Source organism: Mixophyes fleayi, chromosome 1 (genome assembly GCF_038048845.1).
Source record: "Mixophyes fleayi isolate aMixFle1 chromosome 1, aMixFle1.hap1, whole genome shotgun sequence".
NCBI classification, from domain to species: Eukaryota; Metazoa; Chordata; class Amphibia; order Anura; family Limnodynastidae; genus Mixophyes; species Mixophyes fleayi.
The window spans coordinates 403376137-403399592 of record NC_134402.1 but is presented as its reverse complement, the minus strand read 5'-3'; the positions used below and the strand labels follow the sequence as shown (position 1 = coordinate 403399592).

The 23456-nt window shown below is 37.3% G+C and overlaps 1 protein-coding gene across 1 annotated transcript in view; it reads right to left on the bottom strand.

Annotated features, from left to right (window-relative positions):
- FER (FER tyrosine kinase) overlaps positions 1–23456 on the bottom strand; it is a 177275-nt gene that overhangs the window by 87538 nt on the left and 66281 nt on the right. Inside the window, exons 13-14 of the mRNA XM_075181517.1 lie at positions 6615–6818; positions 2391–2513 (exon numbers count right to left, since the gene is read on the bottom strand). Of these exons, the coding sequence (XP_075037618.1) occupies positions 2391–2513; positions 6615–6818 (327 nt within the window). The remainder of the gene's footprint in view (positions 1–2390; positions 2514–6614; positions 6819–23456) is intronic.

Below are 23456 nucleotides of genomic sequence, written 5' to 3'. Positions count from 1 at the left end.
TGCAACCCTAAAATTTCCAAATACATTTCGCCATCAACACTAATCAGAGATCAAAAGGTATAATCTGGAACTGAAAAAAATGCAAGAACAGGGCATTAAATATATATATGTGGCAGATTCACTACATCATTTAGAAGAGGATCTCAGGTTCTTTACATTCTTTGTTCATCCGCACTTGAATCTACCAGTCCTGGTCAATCTGCTACCACCATAATATTACCTCCACAGCCGACCTCTCCACAGACTACCACTGGCTTTTACAAGTTTAATTTATAAGCAATAAAACATGCTCAACAGCTAAGAAAAATGACTATTGGATGAATGCTTAAAAGGTACTAAAATATGTTATTTAAAGAAAAAAACCTTATATGGGAATTGCGGCTATAATCAAACTTATTAATTGGATTTGAAAGAGTAAATACTTCCTGCAAACAACTATGAAAATGAAGGCCACAAAGAGTAATTAGTTTTTACAAATTTTAGAAAAGTTTTCATAACAGATAATTATATTATAAATCTATTTGGTAAAAGGTCATCTTAGTTGTTTTCAGTAGTGAGAAATAAAATATTCTCTTATTATAGAAATAAATGCCAATCTGACATAATGGTTTAGGAAATTAGGATAAACAGTTGCAGTGTGTTGTACCTGTGCGTAGAACTGTCATTTTTCTGTACTCATCACAAACCAAATAGGGCTACAAAATTGGATTTCATTATTACATCTGATGTTCCTAAAATGCAAAGCAAAATATGGCAAAATACATTCTGCCTAATGCACTTTATTGCTTTTCTTCCTAAGCTCTTAATGTAATGATTATTCTGTAGAAATCACTGCAATTATAAAGCCATTTATCATTTATAGTCTAAAAGGGAAGTAACAACATAAAAAGAAAATATGCTGCCTGTTCTCAGAATCTGTCACCCCAACTAAAAAAGGAAAAACAACCTGAATACTGTAGTACAGTGATGTAATAGTAACAAGGCATTTTAGTGCAACATTGTTAAAATGCAATTATCAAGATACCACCATACAGAATTTTTTTATTGCTGTATAGTGTCTGAAGACAAACACACTTTCTAAAAAAAATAAAACCACAAACATAACTGATGATTTCAAACAACACAGACATACAAGAAAGAAATATACATTTAACACTGTTTAGCTATGAGATGGTATTTGTCTCATCAAGAATATGTTACCGCAAATCATGACCTGGGGAAAGCAACAAAGGCCTTAGCCCTGGGGCAGCGAATGTGCAGGGGCACAATCTGCTACCTGCACATAATTGTTTTCATGTTTCGCTAATTTTTTTTATTTACTTGGATTGGAACCATGGAAAGGTTAGATGTTGGGGGGAGGTGGAGGGTTAGAAAGAGGCAATGACCGAAGACAGTAAAAAATGATAAATCAGGCCCATACCATTGGGTCCCCAATGTGCGAATAATAAATAAGGATATTGCAGTGGTGGGTGTTTTTTGGGATGAGTGGATCTAGCACTGGAACAAATATGAGCAGAGACTTATCTCATTACCATTAAGAGATGAGGCTTAAAAATATCTTACTAGGCCACTGACGCAGAGTAGGGTTATGGCATCAGACAGCGGGTGGTGCTTCAGATAATAGACAACTTAAAGATCTCAAGGTCAATAAACTTACAGCCAGACAAATACTTCTTGCTGTGCACTTAACTTAAAGAAAATGATGATATCTAAACAATGCTTAAAAAGGTTAATAATGCAGTTAATATGCTCTGGACAAGGTAGACAACCAAATATAAATAGAAATTCCATCACAATTAAACTATGTCATTCTCAACATGACAAAGTCTAGACATATAGGGGGGTATTCAATTGTTAGCGAGATCCCCGGAAAACGAGCGCTCAAAAAATATTACCGTTAATACGGTAATATGCGCGTAAATACCGTTAATACGGTAATTTACTCGCTGGATTTCAGCTGGCAGCTCAGGGAGCTGCGAGATGAAATTCAGCGAGTAATTACCGTATTAACGGTAATATTTTTCGAGCGCTTGTTTTCCAGGGATCTCGCTAACAATTGAATACCCCCCATAGTAGCATAAGCAGCTCACATTGTCCCCAAAAATTCGGACATAACGTGATGAAAACAAAACACTGGCATTATTATGGCTGTAATTAAATCTCCCTTCATTTAAAACATTTCCATGAACAAAAACATGTGTACATGAAAGCTAATGTTTAGATTTAGTAGAAATAACTTGCATTTGTATAAGTCACTGTATAACATACATATGCATTACTGCATTATACATATATCTTTTTATATAAGTTTATCTTTGACTACTATTAAACTTTTATTACAAGTGAGAACTAATTGTATACTTAACTAGCAAAGCAAAATGTTGACATACCTTGATAATAGGATTTAATAGAACCACTCCAGATTTCTTAGTTATAACTTGTTTTGTTGTATAATGATACTCTATAAGTTGTGGAATTTTTGGAAAGCCAGTTCCTTCAAACCTATACTGATTCTGTTTGCAGGAAAAAAAATACAGATTAAAATCTTGAACACTGAAATGTAGAGAAACAAAACTTTAAAAACAACCAAGCATTTATATTTTTACATTTGTGAACTATATAAACAACTTGGCATTTTTTTTTTTTTTTTAAAAAAAAAGCTCTCAAATTCCTCCAAACAAAAGGTGAAATTAACAACAGTATTTGGATTCCACAAATTTGTCTCTGTTAATATACATAATCTTTCTGATTCTGGATTTATTACTGTATATCCTTTAAACCAGAAAATAAAAAGAAATTGCACTGCCAAATTATTGACACCGTAAACTTTATATCGTATCACATCCTTTGGTCAAAATAACTAGGATCAACCGCTTGCTATAGCCATGGATGATCTTCCTGCTGTTCTTTACTGGCAGTTTAGTCCACTAATCTTTTGAAACCTGGTCCCGTTTTCACAGATTAGAAGTGGGTCTTCTCCAAACTGTTATTTTCAGATCTCTCCACTGGTATACTATGGGAATCAGAGCTTGACTCATTGCTGGCCACTTCAGACCAGTCAAGTCCATTCCTGGGTGCTTTTTGAAGTGTGTCTGGGGACTCACAGGAAGACCCAAGACCTTCGATGGAGACACAATTTTCTGATGATATGATATACCAATAAGCACCAATTTGGTCTCATCTGTCCACAGGGCATTCTCCCAGAAGGAATTGGATTGTTCATTTCTGTTTTGGCAAACTCTAGTTTTTACTCTACTCTCTCAGTACTGGAGAGTACTACCATTTAATCCCATTAGATTGATTTGGCGTCGCATGGTGCAGTTGAAACAGTCGTACCATGTGTCTGTAGGTCAGCTTGAACCTTGGCAGTCAACCAAGGTGCTATCTCCACTATTCAAACAATCTTTTGCTGTAATCTATTAAGTTTCTCTTGTGGCCATGTCCAGGGGTGTTGGCTACAATGCCATTGTCCTTAAACTTCCTATTCCTATTAATATTACATATGGTGGAAAGGGGAACATCAAGGTCTCTGGGGATTGATTTGAAGCCTTGAGATTATCCATGATTAGCTACGATCTTCTGTCTGACCTTCTCAGACAATTCTTTGGCTTTCTTTCTTTTCTCTGTGCTCAGCAGACACAGTGAGACAAAACAAGAGAGTGAGGCCTTTTCTCTAGTCAATCTAATTAGTTCTTACTAATAAAATGTGGCAATCATTTTGCCTGGCCCATTTAAGCATTTTTGTGTCTGACTTTTTTTCCCTGTTTTTTGGGTTTTATTCCACTGCAAACCCAAGAAATATATGATATGGGGATACCAAAATATTTTTTCCATTTCAACAATTCCCTAGAAGAAATGGTGCATTACACACATAGATTAAGTGGTCGAAGTGGAAATGTAGAAGTGGTGGTACGGAAAATATAAGCTAATGGAATATGATAGTTTTGCAATCAAAGCAATAGAAGAGGTGGCTGTATACCGTCCCACTTCCACTACTATATAATATTCGTAAATATACTGCATTTGGGAGGACATGTCGGTTGCATAAATGTATAAATGCAAATGGCGCATGCAATGCTGGAAAAACACAATGCTGCTGCAACATTCCAGAGTGTAAGATTACAAGGGAGTATGGTGTTCTTGGAAACAATGGGCCTGATTCGCGTTGGGACATATATGTCCATTTGCATAGTGTATCTTGCATGAAACAGTTCTGCGCATGCTCAGAAATGGACCTTATGACAATAAACGCAACTGCACGCAGTTTATGTCTGAACGCAAATGACACACCTGTCTCCGACTTGAGAAGTGGAAGAGGGGAGGTGGGTGGACTAACACAGGTCATGTACAGTAAGGGTGTTCCAACGCAGATGCGGCCGATTCAAGTCCTGTGTTTCTTGCACGTACGCTTGGTGTCACCCATATCATTTGCACCCAATACATGGCTGGTGTAAATGCTGATTGATAGTGATGACCGACACGGCATAGACTGATTTAAAAAGTACACGTATGCAAGCCACTAAGCTAGCACAAGCCATTTATATGAAAATAAAATAGACTACAGAAACACATTGTATCTACAGTACGCACTGAAAACATCTTTATGTATTTAATGTAAAAAAAATAAAAATCATATAAATGAATATACTGTAAAGAGTTCGTATTTTATTTTATGTTTTCATTTTTTTATTATGTTTTATATTGTACATACGCATGTGCGCATACTGCAGTGTGTTGTGTGTGTCTACGTACAGCAAGTACTGTTTAACCAGAGCGTACTTACACCCAGATTCAAATCAAAACGTATCCCAAGACACGCTTGAATTTGAATACGGTTGGACCTATACACAAGTTCTGTTGTCTTTTTAAAAATCAACTTACATGCAAGTTACATTCTGACTTGAATCAGGCCCAAAGTTTTACATTTTAAGAACCGGATTCATGTGTTTTACTAGTATTAGACTGCACTAGTGCAATACACGAAATGGGCGCCAATGGTATTGAGGCCCAATGTGTGCTTGTGGGGTTAGTTGCCCTTTCATGACAAAACACAGGAAAAGAGATTAAAATACCAGACAGGATATCTGAAGAGCAGAAAAGTATCCATCTAAAATTGGTGTCACTAAATAATAAGGTGAATAGAATGCAATAGGAACCAGTATTTGTTTCGCACAAAATCCACATACAGGCTCATTACAGTTACATAGTAACATTATTACGAGAAAGATGTGCATAAGAACGCGGACAATTTTTATTATCCTCTAAATCATAAGCTTAACAAATCATAGTTGGCTTTTTTAGCTGTATTACTTTCTCTGGAAATGTATATATATATATATACACATACACACACACACACACACACACATATATACATACACACACATATACACACAAATCATTTTATGGTAGTGCTTGGGATGATGCGTATTCCCTGATTATTTAAGAAGCACAGATGAGAGACAAAAAAAGTTGCAATACCAGAAAGCAGTAAAGTTATCAGAATAGTTTATGTCTCTAATAGAAGTCCTTTATACTGCTGGAGAATGCTGGTTTTGTGCCAAATCATTTATCAGATTTTTCTAAGTATATACTTCAGATATGTAGAGAGTTGTAGGGCATTAGTCTTATTAACTGCCCATATTATCTCATTATGCAGGTCTACCACCATAAATATACCAACAGGGGTTGGAATCTTCCTGACAATTCACATTACAAAATTGCTTAAGTTGCTGTTACACACCATCTACAGATTCTAACGTGTCTGAGCAACACAAGGGCAGAAACTCTCCTTACTAGAATTATTAGATTGAAAAATTAGAGCAATATGTGGACTATATGTAAGTGTATTGGTTGTGTCTGCATGCACAATAAAAGAACTGTCAAGTTCTAAAAAGACAATTAAGAAATCTTTTCTTTTCCTTTGGATTATGGACAAGCAGCGGCACTTTTCTTCCAAGTGAGGAAATGACTATAGGTGTGCACGGGCCTATACGGTTTACTGCAAGAATTGTAATTCAGATGCGTGTAAAGTATACAGTTAACCAATTAAATATTGACACAGGCTCTTAAATTGTGGTCATCGGGTCTGGTCTTCCATCTTTAAAAACACCAGAGAAAAACAGTCCGACTCCACTTAATAGTCATATTATATAATAACACAAAGCTATAAAGATTATACACATACAGAGGCCACAATTTTAATTTTATGGAGCAATAAAACCCAAAAGTTAACATTCTCACATAGGTAAATCATATTGTTCTTACAATTACTTTCCAATACAACATTCCTAAAAAAAGATTTGTCCTTATATCAGGGGTAAATTTCCATGAAATTGAATTGGGACACTGAATACATTTTCACTAAAAATGCTAAGTGTCCTTTTAATAAATTTATGCAAAGTAAAGCTGGGTTGCAAACCCCAGAAGAAAATAACTCCTGGTCTCTAGGATTTAATAATTACTGTATTTTAATAATGAATAAAATGAATGATAAATGAGTACTTTCAATACTTAAACTGTAAAAAAAAACTGAATAGGCATTAAGATATTAATCTCAGTGTGAAATTTATATGGCTAACGTGTAGAAATAACAATGTTTTCCATAGACGTACATCAGCAAACTGAATGATAAAATGCCTCCGTTGTGTATCTGAAAACACAGAAAGGACATATTCACCGGGTTTCCCATGGCTCTCTCGCACCAAGAAGTCTCCCTGTTGCTTTAACAGCTCTTGTGCTTCAATTCTTGGAATTGCACCATGGTACCAATCCTGTTCTGACAAAGGTTTCTCGCTGGTTGAAATTACATCAAACACCTGAAAATAAGAAAGCATAGAGAACATTAAACAAAGCATAATCAGTGACTTTTCTTACATAATCTTACATTTTCCTTACAGTTCTTTTCCAAAAATAATTCCATAATTCCATTGCTTGTCTTGATAGGTCTTATGTACAAGTTATGGTAAACATTTCCTTTAATATATAAAATTTTCAAGAACTTCATTAACATTTGTCATAATGGTATTTATGTAGAACACTATCCCTTTTTTTCTATATTGGTATTATGTTGTCTGCAGTGCTGGCACATCAGATCTTCTTACACCCAAGATTAAGGATTATTGGGTAGAATTCCATTATATAAAAATGGAAAAGTTGAATCATTTGGAAACCCCAAGACTCATGTCATTGATTTAGCATTCAATATGAAAAAGAAAACAGGGGATGGCGAGGTGCAAACAGCAATATGCTTGTTCCCAACACAGGTACTGAACGAAAGGAGCGGTTGCTTTGTCCATTCAGCACCTGTGTTAGAAATAAACAGAAAACGTTTTTCCAGCTGTGTTAGTTGGGCACAGGGGTGCTGGTGAGAAAAACTTCATTTGTGATTGTACATATACTTTCACAAAAAGGGTAGTTATTTGTGTTTGCGGTTTCAAAGATATATTATTGCATTGATACCAGACGTGTCAAACTCGTGGCCCAAACGCATATTTTTTGCGGCACCACATTACTATGGGAAAACAAGCAGAATGTGGCTTGCATTTTATTTTATTTCGGTTAAATGACTTATAAATTCACTGAATACGAGACAACAGTTTGTGTGCGTTCAGTCAACCTTCCCCGTCAGTGTCACATGACAAATGTCCGCGCCAATTCCGGTCATCTCCCTCCACTTACGCTGTATGTTGTCGCACGCAGCCAGAACAGTACGCTTTCATAATTCAAGCGAACTGCTTGGTACTTGGTAATCTGTGACTGTTTGTGCTCAAAACATTATCATTATTCGTTTGGTAAGTCTGGTAAATCATTTGGGTTGTCCAAGTACATATATATATGAATAGACATATATGAATATGTATATGACAGTTTGTTTATTGTTCACCAAACACATTACCCGTTTGTGCGGACGATGATTATTTCTTTTCAGTTTTCTTGCAGGCCACACAAGCTTGGACTTTGATTATTTAGCCCAATTGGGGTCTGAGTTTGACGTGTCTGGCTTACATTTATACAATCAGTTCAGGTTTTATTTTTATATATTTTTGTGTATATGGGTTCTGCCATGTTTACACAATAGTGATGAAGAAAAAGGACTACTTCTGATTAGGTGACTCCCAGGGTACTGGTAGTGTGAGGTATAGTTCATATACATATATTAGGTATTAGTGAGTGACCAAATCAATCATAAACCTACCCATAGAACGTTCAATCTAAAAGCAAAATAATAATATTTTAAAAATACCTAGGCTGACACTGGGCCAATATTTTTTGGATTCTCAGTTGAATTTCAGTGAAACGCTGAGGATTCTTGCAATCGGACCTCTAATACCATATATTATAATAAGGGTTTAATTTATTTCACTTCTTCCAAATCACATATCTTCACTTGGTAAAGACAGCACTGCATACAATGTTTGCCCATATGTCTGCTGCTGCATAAAAACAATCAGATATCATTGTCTGATCTTTATGTAGTTTCCTTGTCTTTGGCAGTTTCGTTCCCATCTTTAGATGGATTAGATACCAATGATGTATACTTTAACTGGGACATTTAAGTGAATTTTGCTAAAATGAAAACAATGCCCTTTGTTGTAGCAAGTTTAAGATCTACTGTAGGACATATCATTCTCTAGAGCTAACTTCAATCAGCCTGTCAAAGTATAGACAACTGAACAGCCTTATAGCCGCTGAGGTTTGTTTTGGTGCCTCAGATAATTAAATCCAAGTGAAAATATTACAAAACACTTTTTTTCTTATATGAATGTAGAACAACGAAAAGGTTTTCGAATCTTGGTTTTTTTTTTTATTAAGAAAAATACCTTAGTTTCTTATTGATCTTTGTTGTTGGGAAAACTGGAGTAGTGATCAGATGTTTATATATGGACTATACATTTTTTAAAAAAGAAGTATGGTTTGATCCAAAGCACTGAAAATTATAACAAGAGGATTCTAAAAACAAGCTTGGGACCCAAACTTTACATAAACCATTACATGACAAAGACAACTGAGCATTGTTCTCTAACACTGTCAAATTGTAGTCAAAGACAAATTACCAGGGGCGCATGCAGGGGAGGTTTCTGGTTCTCCAGAAACCCCTCCCCCTCCGCGAAGAACGGGGGCTAAACAGTGCCCCAACATAGCAGCACTGTACTGTACAGCAGCCGCGGCGGTGCTGTATTTTAGTACAATACAACACTACCGCGGACGCTTCTTTGACAGTGCCAAGGCTGCTGTACAATACAGTGCCGCCGAAATGGCCGCATGCGCAGCAGCTCTCTCTATATATATTTTTTCGGGGGGTAACCCCCTTCCTTAAAAATCCTGTGTGCACCCCTGGTTACATATATAATGTGGCACAAATATAAAGAATTATTACTGGGTTCAGGCAGCATATGTTTACTAGTCCTTCTCCCTTTCTCAAAGTTTTGGCTTATGTCACCATTGAGAAGCTTCGGTCCCCAGAAGAAACATATCTTTCTAGGCCATACAGTATTGTTCCCGGCCACCACGCACGTATCGTTTGTAATTAACTGGTGACAAGACGAGGGAGATTTGGGTTTGGGGATGGTCAGCTTCATGGGGGAAACCACTGTGCAATATCACTGCAGACAGAGGATGGATCCTTGTATTCCTAGTCTTGTAACTTTACAACATCTCTTTTAACATACAACACATATTAAGAAATCATTTGGATGAAACGAGCATATCTGCTTTAACCAAAGCATGCACACCTGGCAAATGTATTTTTATTGTAATGGCACGTCTCATTCAATTTCAAATTCCAGTAGCGGGCTTTGTGCACTAATCTAGAAGGACGCTATCACAAATATAAATGCAAACAAAATGTAACACACTACTAACTGTTGCTTTTGAATGAATGATTTCAATGGTCAACACCCATTTTATTGCCAATCGTAATAGAGTGATTTGGGGGTAACTGTGGTGCCGATACTGAATATGACATGGGATTACAAGATTGGCTCTAATTTTTGAATCAATAGGTATCCCACTGAAAAACATAAATATGCAAAAAAATTACTGGTCTGGCAGAGACTACCTACAAATCGTACTGACATTGTCTCAAATCAACAAACGTAAACACATGAAAGACATAATGGCATTATATTTGGTATAATAACAGATAAACATAGACAGCAGACTTGTATAATTACAAGTAATGCACAGTAAAATGCTGTTTGTGTGATTTTCTTTTATTCGGGTTATCAGAACAATCACATTGGAAGTTTCAGCAATAGTCAGCCATCCCGTGTCTGCCCCATCAGCCTTGATACATTTTCTCTATCACTTTTATATTTTGACAAAACCTCTCCCCTCATTCCTCAGTAAAATCACAAAGATTATCCGGAAATCTGTGTAAGTGGCTATGCAGAAAGCATTTATGCTACTAATTACCAGCTCTTCATAAATGTCTGCTTTGTGGTAAGTTCTTGACATAAGTGCACCAGGCAGAAGCTTCAACACCATTTATAAATGTTATGAAATTAGAATCCTTGATAAATTTACAAATTTGATGAACATTAAAGATTCCAGCTTTTAGTTTTTCCATACTTCGTCCAGGGAATGATCTACAGAAGTATTTGAAGCGATCGCCATCTTAGGTGAAGGCCTCAACAAATAATATTGCTACATGGGCTTTGTAGATAAAACACGTTTTATCGTTAATTGACTTTATTCTTACTTGAAACACTCTGTATATACAAATTGTCGCTACAACCACTCCATATACAACATTTTTACACTAATTAAATGTATACAAATGTATTACATGAATGAGAAACAAGAAAAACACAATGGACAACACAAACCGCTCAATTGCCAACTGACTGCAGGTTGGGTGACTGATCACTGATATACAGAGGGAAAATATATCCTAGAATGATCGCGGAGTGAGCACCTAGAACATTCGCGTGTCTCACTTTCTAATCTAGTATGTTCTGGTAGATTCCCATATGTACACGTTATGGCTAAGTTCCATATTAATCGAGGGTATCCATTATCTCAAGAACTAGAGCCAATTTAGAAAAAAAAACTTTCAATTTTGAATTCAGCGCCACAAAATAACCGAAATTCTTTCAAACATCCTTAGCAGCTAAACATTTTTTTTTATTTTTGGGGGCTGTGTTACTAGTATAATCTTTGCATAGATCTTTACGTTTGAGAATGGTCTATGGCTGCTTATTGTGCTTGCAACATTTTCACTGCTTGCTTCTCTGGGTCAAGCTCTCACTTTACTGCTGCTGTTAAGCAAAAAGAATACAACTTCCTGTTGTTAACTGTAGATTATAGCTGGGATGGAGTGGCCAGTGGGAACAATAAAAACACCAAAGAGGAATGTTGTCAGTCTTGCATGCTGAAGAAAACAAAAGGGACACAGAACATTAGTTGACAGCTATGGGGTAAATTGATTTGGGAGATTATGAAATCCGATCAAGTTTCACTGCTGATAATTTACTTTGCAAATCGTTCCCAATTCATTCAAAATAAGGCAGATCACTAAAGTCCACTAGAGACAAAATCTAAACACTGCATGGAACAGTAACAACTGTCACGTATCTACAGACACTTCTAGAAGCTAACAGTGCCTCGGACGCTCATTTCTGGATTCTATCTAGGGAAAATATCTGTGGATGCTCTCTGATGGATTATCACTGGTCCAGAGTACCGTACGCTAGTGTGATCACTGCAATGCCCACACATACCTCCCAACAGTACCGGAGCTTGGACAGAATTGGGAGTGGGGTTTATTTTGAATTGCTTTTGGGATTCTACTGTTGGGAGGTATGCCCAAGTATCTGTGTAAATGGTACTGCAGCTATCCCTGCCTGATTTATCTTATCCCTACAACACAATTCATGGCAGGAGTGGGCTTGATGGGGTTTCAAATGCTTGATTTTGGAACAAAGCAAAAAGAACAAACAAGAAATTGGGACAATAAGGCTGCATCATACACTTTTTTGTAATTGACCTGTTTTACTGCAACTAACAAGTACAGTCACAACGTTTTGCTTATTCATATAGTATAAGATGCTATCTAATAATAAGAAGGCTACTGTTTTATGTGTAAACAGAAGTCTACTATAAAACAGCTGCACAGATTTTTTAAATTCCTATAATTGTATATTCTATCATTTTGGACTGCTCTTCTGGAGGGGTCTGCAATTCCCTGGTCTCCAGAAAGTCGGTAGGTAATCTTTAGGTATCTGGCTTTTATTGTGTGACAACTTTATCATGCTTTAATGGTAAGGTCGTTCAGGAAAAACTTAAAAAGAGTAAAGCTGGATATCACTTTATGCAAACTATAACTAATAATGTTTTTATACACAGACCAAACAGTAAACAGACTGGGAACACGAATGTTCAAATAAGCGGCTGTATATTAAGTAATCAGAGCACACGTAAGCAGTATTGGGGTACTTCTGTGCAACTGAAAGCCCCCTAAATATGCTTGAGGTATAAAAATAATCATCAATTATTTTGTAAGGAATGATGTATTTATTAAAATGCTACAAGAGGAAAATAGTAAACATTTTGCCACATTTGAAAGAGTTGCCAATAAATACTTATGCAAACTCGTCAACGAGAAACTGAAAAAAGCAGATTGACCGGTGGATCAAACTATCAACATTTCCTACTGAAATGCTTCTGTGCCAATGTTCTAGTGTATTGTCACATTCCGCACAGCAAGGGAAACTGTAATTGAAGTTATAAAAGGACGAACTTTACACCTTTTTCTTGCAGTTCTATAGAGAGGTGCATATCTAAGTAAGTGCACTTTGCCCTATGAAACAAAAGGCATCAAATACTCAACAATACCACATTTAAAACAAACCACCCTGATTTTCCACTCACTCATTATTTAAGCCATGAATAAAGCTGAATTGTACATTACAATAGAAGAAAAAGTTTTATTGAATGGGAAAGGGTAAATGTAATGTGCAAGGGGGTTGAACTTTGATGTCACTATCGACTTTTACACAATAAACTTTTTCAGATTTTTCTACCTGCCCAAAATAAGGTTCACTTGTAAATTGCAGAGGTGCCTCCAAAGACTAGACCATCGGTGTCCATCTGGACAATGAAGTTAGGCACACTGGTGCAAAACTAATGACCTAGTTTCTGTAACGTTAGGGTTAGACTAACACGCCTTAATGGAAAACTGGGCAATTTCACATACATGAATGACTAGCAATGGGAGCTTTTCTATTGATAATATTTACTTTAAATGAAAAATAATATGTACAACATGCTAGTATTTCTTTACACTTAATTATTGTAATAATTAAAAATAAGAGGTAATGATAATTACATCTAGCATACATAGGCCATATATTCACAGGGTAATTGAACATACAGTTGTACCAATGCTAAATGAATGAAAGTCTCCTAGACTAGTGGTGAGCATCAAGTAGCCCCTCCTACTAAATGCCCCATCAGTCCTTTTCTGCACTATATGCCCATCAGTCCTTTTCTGCACTATATGCCCCATCAGTCCTTTTCTGCACTATATGCCCCATCAGTCCTTTTCTGCACTATATGCCCCATCAGTCCTTTTCTGCACTATATGCCCCATCAGTCCTTTTCTGCACTATATGCCCCATCAGTCCTTTTCTGCACTATATGCCCCATCAGTCCTTTTCTGCACTATATGCCCCATCAGTCCTTTTCTGCACTATATGCCCCATCAGTCCTTTTCTGCACTATATGCCCCATCAGTCCTTTTCTGCACTATATGCCCCATCAGTCCTTTTCTGCACTATATGCCCCATCAGTCCTTTTCTGCACTATATGCCCCATCAGTCCTTTTCTGCACTATATGCCCCATCAGTCCTTTTCTGCACTATATGCCCCATCAGTCCTTTTCTGCACTATATGCCCCATCAGTCCTTTTCTGCACTATATGCCCCATCAGTCCTTTTCTGCGCTTTATGCCCCATAAGTTCTTTTCTGTGCTTTATGCACCATCAGTCCTTTTCTCTGCTTTATGCACCAAGCTCAACAAACCCAGCTCACTTAATGAAAGCTAGGACAGCAGCTAAAGCTCAGTGGGTCATAGCACAAAGAAGCAACCAACTTCCACACCATGCAGGGAGATCACAAAGCACTAGTAGCAGCACATCCGAGATCAGGAGATAGGACACCACATGGTTTCCTCCCTTTCTCCATGGGAAACCACTGCATTATTCCTGCATGAGAGCGATAACCACCTCTAGACGCTCCCTGATTTAATACCTTGTCCTATTCTAACACAGTCAAACAATATACTGCCTCTAATGTTGTCAGAAAACCTCTCCGATCTTTACCATTCACAAACTCTGCACACTTGTGACTTGCAAGTTTACTGTAAGGGAACACACAGGATTCCAGCCTAAACCTCACACTCACCTCTCTCTCACGCTACTGATTTAGCTGGTCCCTTTCCCAACACAGACACACACTTCTCCGCAACTTCCACCAGCTACATGTATGGCCCGTAGAAAACCTATGATTTAATTACCCAATTGCGCACACTCCGTGCTCTGGTTGCTAAACAGTTAACACTTCACACACTGGTACCTAAAGGGTTAACCCAGCCATGCAATCTCTCTCTTCTAAACAGGTAGTGAATTTGTTTACAGCAGTAAGGACAGCACTAATTAAATTTTAGATTTAAAATACAAAAAGTACAATGCTTACAAGCTATACAAACAATTAATAAACTGGAATACATAAGCAAAACATGTAAGATAAAGGTATTAAATATAATTTGCACCAAGGGAATTGGCTTGCAAGATGTACAGCTTATCAACGATGATTAATTTCCCAAAAAAACTATCAATTTATCCCTTCACAACACAGGCTTTTAAGCCAACTCAAATGGGATGGCATTAAGAGGAGCCGTGTTGATGTTAATGTGATGGCGGAAATGTCCCATGGGTGTCAACCATGGATTGCTCCAAAAAATTCCAAAGCTTTGACCTGTCTTATCTTTTCTCAGATAAATCCCAGAAACATAACTCCCCCTTCAATAAACCAGGCATACCTTTCACACATTTAAATACCAAACATGATGGAAATATAACAATATGAAATATCTTTCCTAAAAACATGTGACTACAGCTGTCCCCCGGTACTGCTAGTACCTATAATTCACAACCCTTGTGCAGTTTTGGCCCCTGAGTACTGTGTAACATCCTGATTTCCCAAAACATGAAATATGAAGGCATTTTCTTTGAAGTTCATATTTCTATATATCTGCATAGACAGCAATTATGTTTTGCCTTTGTCTAAAATTTACACCTACTGGTTATTTTCTTTTTACAATACCTACTTAAAAGAAGTCTACTTTAATTAGGAAACACATGGCTGTGATGTGCATATCTTAATTAGCTTGCTGACACAATGTCTGCTGAACCTAATTACCTCCCACTGGGCTAATTGACCGAATGTTTTATAGGGAAAAAAAACAAAAACTTTTATCTGAGGGGAAATCTTGGTCATTTCTATTTAAAAATATTCTATTTGGGGCACTGATATTTAATATTCTATTTATGACTCACTTACACATGTGAACAAACAATATCTATTATGGGGCACATTAAAAACAACAAGCACAACAGGCTCACAAAAACAAAAGATAGATGGAAGCTGGCGCTATAGGGTGTGTCCTTTTATACCAATAGATGATCACAAAAGTGTTTATTTTTAAGTTCCTCTCTGAAATGGAAAAAAACAAATCATGGTGAAGTATTTCATAATCAAATATATTTAAAACACATCTATGGAAGTGATTTAAAACTTTCCAATATTATCCCTAAAAAGCTGAGATACCATAATAATATGGTATTTTTCCATTTTTTTCACATATGACACTTTAAATCACATAAGGGGGACTTACTGCACTGTAAAACAGTGAGGAACTGAAAGAGAAACTTTTGTTATCATCTACTGGTATATGAGGACACAAGCTATAGCGCAGTCTTCCATTTATCTTTTGTTTTTGTAACTATATGCGGGACCTTTTGTGGATGTGGGGCTCTTGATGAGAAGGGCTGTTAAACAGGTTTTATATTGCACCTATGTATTTCAGTTTTACTTGTATTTTAAAGCACAACAGGTTTACATATGGAAACCTCTATGCAGAATTGCATCGTGCCCGTTTCAGACTCATACCTAACTTTCCAAGGCTGGTGCAAAATCTTGTCAACCAGAAGTAACAGTGAATTGTCAGATTAATATATTAACTTATTATTGAGAGCAAGGGTAATCTGCAGCGCTTTTGAAAGCTAGAAGGCCACACATTAAGCCATTGAAGTGTATCAGGCTGACCATCACTGTACTAGACTGCCAATCTAAATGTTTTAACCAGCCAATCAATCATATACATTGGAAACATAGGAGAAGTGCAGTTGTTTATCTCATCAGGGATCATAGAGCCAGGCAAAAAAAAAAAAAATCCAACTCTATCTTTTAAAACTATTTCCATGTTCCCTGTCCAGTTATGGAATGGAGTCATAACTTCAGAACTCGGGTCTTGAAATATGGGGGCGTGGAGGAGTAATTGAGCAAGAACCATTGAAAACTGTTTTCATTAGCCTTTGTCGAAGGACTAAAACCCACACTCAAAAACAGATGGACTATAAAAGACCCATTTGTGCAAAAAAGAGCCTAGATGACTCCGAGTTAGCCATACGACATGAGGACAATGCATCACAGAATAAGGAAAATATTGCAATCAAATTAATGAATATGTAGATAAAAGCAGCAGAGCATCGTGTAAGATGGCTACCCTACCTAAATATATTATAGCAATTCGGCCAATATTAGAGTGCTAGTATGCTTTAATTGTCAAGGATTGCAAGGGAGTAAAGAAAGCCCCAAAAGCTGAGGCCCTAGACAGAAATGTGTAACAGCTTAGGAAGAGAAGAACAACATTCAGCAATGATGGGAGTTAGCAGTCCCAGAGATATCACAGGACCCGTGTCACAGGAAGAGATTTTAATGTTACTTGAAGTAAAACATCATTTTTAATAGACATTGGGGCTGCTAGATCGATATTAACAGGGAATATAAATGTACCAACAATAGGAACAATTGTTAGTGCAGAAGGAGAATCTAATAAAATCATTCCATTACAGGAAAGTACAAAAATGTTTATTACTTTAAGTCGAATTGAAGCTGAACATTTTTCTTCTTGCAGCAGATGCTCCCGGTAACCTGTTAGAGATCTGCTGTGCAAATTAGATTGTACTGTCTTCTGTGAACCTAATGGGGTTTATCAGCAGATCCCAGATGACCGTATGGACTACAAGATATTTGCAGAAGCCAAAAGAACAACTTGTGCATTACTGGCAACTTAAACATTGGAGAGGCCAGTACAGGACATGCCTGAGAAGTATACCTAAAGCATTGTCCTATGAACTAGGCGCGATGCTACATGTTAACCCAGTTGAAGTAAAGTTGAAACCTGGGGCCTGATTAATTAAGGAAAGTAAAGCAAAAAAAAAAAAAAATAATGAGTAACTTAGAACCTTGGCAACTTATTTTTTTAGCACAAAATGGTCATAAGAGTTCAAAAGTAAAAATTCAATAATGTCAAGAAAAACTCACATACATAGGACACTGCCTCTCACCAGGTAAAAGATACCTACCTTCGAGAAAGGATTAATGCAGTTCAAAAGATGACTATTCCTAGTCCTAGAAATAAGAAGGCTGTGAGGATTTTTGGGTACAGTAGCATACACCAGACAGTGGATTCCAAACCTTTCGTAATTAGCAGCACAATGTATGAATTAAGAAAGGCAGCTGCTTCAGAAACTTTTATTCATACACCTGAGAATACAAACTCCTCTGTATCTTTGAAAGCTGCATTAAATTCTGCGCCTGCTTTAGGATTACCAAATATCAGATAGCATTTAATTTGTTTTGTCATGTGCAGTTGGGTCAATCTACATGAGTTTTCACTCAGAAACATAGTAATGCACAATGACCTGTGGGCTCCTACAGTACACAAATAGAAAACATAGTAAATGCACTACCAATATGTTTAAAATCTACAGCTGTTGCAGCCTTATTGATAGAAAAATCTACAGGCATTTTTTTAGGGTCACCACTGTCAGTTCATGTCCCACATGCAGTAGCAGCACTTCTCACTTGCCAATAGACTAAGCATGTCACTACCGCCGACTGACCAAATGATTACTTGCTTTAATTATCCTTAGCAACGTTAAAATGGTTAAACGCAATATTCTCAACCCAGCTACTCTGTTCCCAGTAGATTAAACTCTGCAGTTTTAGAGAGAGAAATGGGAAGAATTTGAGGGGGTACTGACATTTAAGATCATGAATGGCTTCAATATGTTGAGGAAAACACATTACCTAGACCTGATCTGTCTGAAATTCTGTTACCAACCTCTGATTTGAAGTTATATATTGATGGTAGTTGTCACAAGCAAACAGAAAAAGGATAATTACAGTCAGTATATGGAGTTGTGGATTATAACACCATCTTTTTGGCTACCTCATTACCTCCTCCATACACTGCACAACTGGCTGAATTAAATTCACTAACAAAAGCTTGTGAGTTATTAGCTGAAAGTAAAACTGTAAACTTTTATACAGACTCGCAGTATGCGTTTGGAGTACATTTTGGGGCAATTAGTCATGTAAGAGGTTATTTGACGTCAGAGTTAGCAGATGCTTTGTGACCTAAAGGCAACTGCATAGAATGTCAACTTCACATTACAGGGCATGATGAAGTAACTAAAGAGAATCATAAAACAGATATTGCTGCTGCCCAAATTAAATATAAGAATAAAGGTTTGTTGTTAATATACAAAATGTGTGTCTTTCTGATTAGCAAACATTAACCCGTTTTTGGCCCTGGTTGGGTAGTTTTCTACCAAGCACTTTAATAGTTTCCTAGAATAATGAATGCAGCAAAATAAATATGGCTCTGTGGGGGCCATATCATCACTTCCAGGACTCCTTGTTCTCCTTTACACTGAAGATAGTTCTTAATGACATTGGCTGTATGTTCGTGGTGGTTGTCCTGCTGCAGAATAAATTTGGAACCAATCAGACGCCTCCCTGATGGTACTACATGATGAATAAGTACCTGCCTGTATTTCTCAGCATTGAGGACACCATTAATCCAGACCAAATCCACAACTTCATTTGCTGAAATGCAGCTCCAAACTTGCATGGAACCTCCACCATGCTTCACTGTTACCTGCAGACACTCATTATTGTACCGCTATCTAGCCCTTCAACTAACAAACTGCCTTCTGTTACACTCATCAGTCCAGAGCACCTGCTGCCATTTTTCTGCATTCCAGTTCCTATGTTTTTGTGCATTTTTGAGTTGCTTAGCCTTGTTTTTAGGTTAAAAGTATGTCTTTTTGGGTGCAATTCTTCCAAGAAGAGCACTTCTGGCAGACTTCTCCAAACAGTAAATGGGTGTACCTGGGTCCCGTTGTTTTTTTCCAGTTGCTTGTCTGGTGTAATATTCAAGGTTGACAAAATATTTAAGTGAAATAATATGTAAGATCTACGCAGGGAGCTATATATATTGGATATATTCACCTACTGAGGAATAGAGTGCAGCAAAAGACCTGTATTGCCTTCTACTTTACATGTTTTATTTGTGAAAAAGGGGGGACATCATCATCAGCAAAGCTATTTTATATAGCACCACTAATTCTGCGTCGCTGGTTACAGTCTAACTTCCCTAACACACACACACAGACACACAGAAATAGAGACTAGGGTCAATTTGATAGCAGCCAATTAATCTACCAGTATGTTTTTGGAGTGTGCGAGGAAACCAGAGCACACAGAGGTAACCCAAGCACACACGGGGAAAACATACAAACTCCACACAGATAAAGACATTGTCGGGAATCAATCTGAAGGCCCAGTGCTGTGAGGCAGAAGTGCTAACCACTAAGCCACCATCCTGCCCATCCCTCTGGAGCAGAATTCAGGTAGCAGCCAGTTTGCATTTCTCACTTCTGAGCGTTATCCCAAACTGTAATCTTCTTCTAGTCTTTTTTTTTTTTGAGATGCCACCCTGAAGACATCGACGAACGATTGAGGGATAGAGAGAAAGAAAAATGAAAAAAGAAAACAGAAGAAAAACACCCTTGACATCCGTGGTAAGCGCCCAACTTCAGGCATCTGGAGATTGTCTGCAGGTGAGAGGGATATACAGAGGGGAGGAGACCTTCCTTGGTTTTTAATTAAGTCCTAAATGCCTAGTTCTGGAGCTACCTCTATACCCCATGGTGAAGTAGGGTCCCCCAGATGACATGATATAGAAAGAATGCTGATGGAATCACCAGTGAGAGGAATACAGAACCAAAATGGACCTGTAACCAATCCACAGTGACTGTACTTCGAATTTGCTCTATGACAGCACTTGAGATTTTGGCTACTGCGTGTTTGACTTTCTTATTATAATTAACAACACTAATTTGTGAAATTTCAAATGTAAGCTCCTCCCACACGTTTAGGAGCATCTTAATGTGATATAATCCAGGTAAAAAAGCGGAGACTGTCGATAAAGCAGTATTTCTACATAAAAGTTACTTCACTTGCCACTGAAAGAAGAAACAAACAAACATCTAAGCATGGATACCCCAATAATATGTAGAAGGAAAGCCAAGAAATATTAAAAATCTCCTTGAGAGGATTTTAGAGTACACAAAGCAGACAGAGCTCAGAGTGGTGTCCCAAAGCCTCTCTGCTGGCCATATCGTCCATGTGACTGTGGATGACCTGGTAGTTCATGACACTGTGCTAAAATATAAATCATTAATAGTAGATTGAAGAAACGAACTAGGGAAAAATATTAAATACTGGAGCAAACAAATGACCACCACTAATTTTTTCATGGGATTGTGTCTTTAATTGATTTACTCTGATTCATACAGATGCTGGGCTACTGATGTCAATCAATCCACATTCTACATCTCTGCAAAGCAAGTCTGTCTAGCGGTCAGACACAGTCTGCTTGTTTAGTTAGAGAGGTACCTTCCTTCTAAGCTGGCAACCTGCTGCAGAGGAGGTGGACATATTTAAGTATAAGCAGTCCAAATATTTAATGTATTTTATTCAGTTCAATAATACACTGCCTTGGCTCTAAATTAAATTAAAAACACTTGCTTTATTTTCTTTTTAAACTCATAATAGAAAGTCACTTAAATATTTTTACTTGTGAACATCCAGGGTTATTTGAAAGTCACCTTGGCCTCAAACTTTATAGCTTTGCAGTTTTCTAGTACTTTAAAAGACAGTAACAGTTTCTCTCATGCTGTAACTTTTTTTTTACCCATTTTCATGTCACTGCTTTACAGTTAATTGCTGACTTCACACTGTGCACCTCATTCAGTGCAGCTAAAAAACAGCCCACGGGTTGCATTTCATCTACAAAAAGATTCTTTGCCTTTTGAACATACACAATATTGTGCAGAAGGGCTGGGAGAAATAAGTAAACTGCATAAAAACATAAGCCATCCAACTTAATCCAGTTCTCTTTCATGCAGACATTAGACATTTCCAAGCCTATATTTATTTGCATAATATATTGTCAAATGAATAAAGAAATGTGATAAAAAGTACATAAAATAACCAATGGCTAATAAAAGGAGCATTTAAATTTTGGAGGGTCATGACAGAGACATGGTCGAATCACTTTGTAACACTTTCTCTGGAAACGTGCTAGCACATTTGTAACACTAGGTAGTCCACAACCCCTCTCCCTAAAATACATCCCTGCATTTCCGCACGTGGCAGGTGTATGCAGCAGACATACCTCCCACCGTTCCTAACAGGTAGGACAAAGTCCTGCTTAGCAGATCAGTCCATTAGAGTCCTAACAGTTGGGAGGTATGGGATTTTAAGAATTCTCTTTGAGGCTCATAAATGTGCTCTTCTCTTCTCATGAATGGTCAAACCTTCTAAGTTTTATTTTATGACATTACTAACTAATCCTAATCAAAGGAAGAAGCAATAAAACACTGATAAGACTATAAATCATGCTTTTGTTCAAGACTTTGTTCGATGTGGTCATTATACTATATAACTGCATTGTCCAAGGATTTCCAAGATTGCAAAATAAAAAAAAAACACATTTTTTTTTTAGGCATTTCACCTCCTTACTTCTCCCTAGCTTTACAGTCCCAAGAACCCATTATTCTATGTTGTCAGGCAACCCGATGAAATATGTTCGAGGGACAGACTCTCAAGCATCAATTAGCAGAGCCACCTTTGGCCTTGTCACCATACAGGTAGTGACCACCAACGTGAAAAGGACTATCACCAATTGTTATCCAGCAACATCTTCACACGACCAATACAATTACCCTTCAAAGTCTAAGCACTGTAACTATAAGGGGTTGTGGGGCAGCACTTTGGTTTAGTGGTTAGCACTTCTGCCTTACAGCACTGGGGTCATGAGTTCAATTCCCAACCATGGCCTTATCTGTGTGGAGTTTGTAGGTTTTCCCTGTGTTTGCGTGGGTTTCCTCCGGGTGCTCCGGTTTCCTCCCATACTCCAAAAACATACTGGTAGGTTAACTGGCTGCTTACAAACTGACCCTTGTCTGTGTGTGTATGTATGTATGTATGTTAGGGAATTTAGACTGTAAGCCCCATTGGGGGCAGGGACTGATGTGAGTGAGTTCTCTGTACAGCGCTGCAGAATTAGTGGTGCTATATAAATAAATGATGATCATGATGATGATGAAATAAAGAGGCGAGGTAGACAAAGGCCTCCATTAGGCTAACCAGGTATTTGCCCTCCATCCTTTCATCTGGTACCCCAGCACTTCAGAAGAAGCAGGAATCCCATTTAGCACAAATAAAAATACAATAAATATTTATTCTGATATTCTACTGAATTCAAACCCTATTTTTCAGGGGGGGGGGGGGAAAGCAGAGTACTGACAAGGTGGTATAAAACAAAAATAAGGTCTGGTCTGAACAGTAATGAAATACTGGTAAAAATATGAACGTCATTCACAAAATACAGTAAAATAAATCAAATTCTTATATGTAGTTTAAATGCACAACATTTAAATACAAATTAGATTTTGGTCATAGTAGAACGAGAGAAGTGAGCATAATATATAGAATATGTGATAAAGCCATGTCTAGATGACAAACTAAAATCTAAGAAAGATGGACGTACGTATAAACGTCAATGTCCAGATGGTCAGTTAGTTAGACAGCAAAACTTGCAGTTGCCTATCCATACAATGCATCAAAGTCTTTAACTTCTGCCCTTGGTCACATAAAATAAGCTTGATTTCTCCACTTTGTACAGGAAAGTATAATCCTAGAGTTTGTATAAATATACTATGAAAGTATCATGTAATCTACAACATATTTGATTTGCCTGGGACGAACCTCTAAGCCTGCGATGGGCAACCGGTCCACCTAAAACCCTCCAAGGC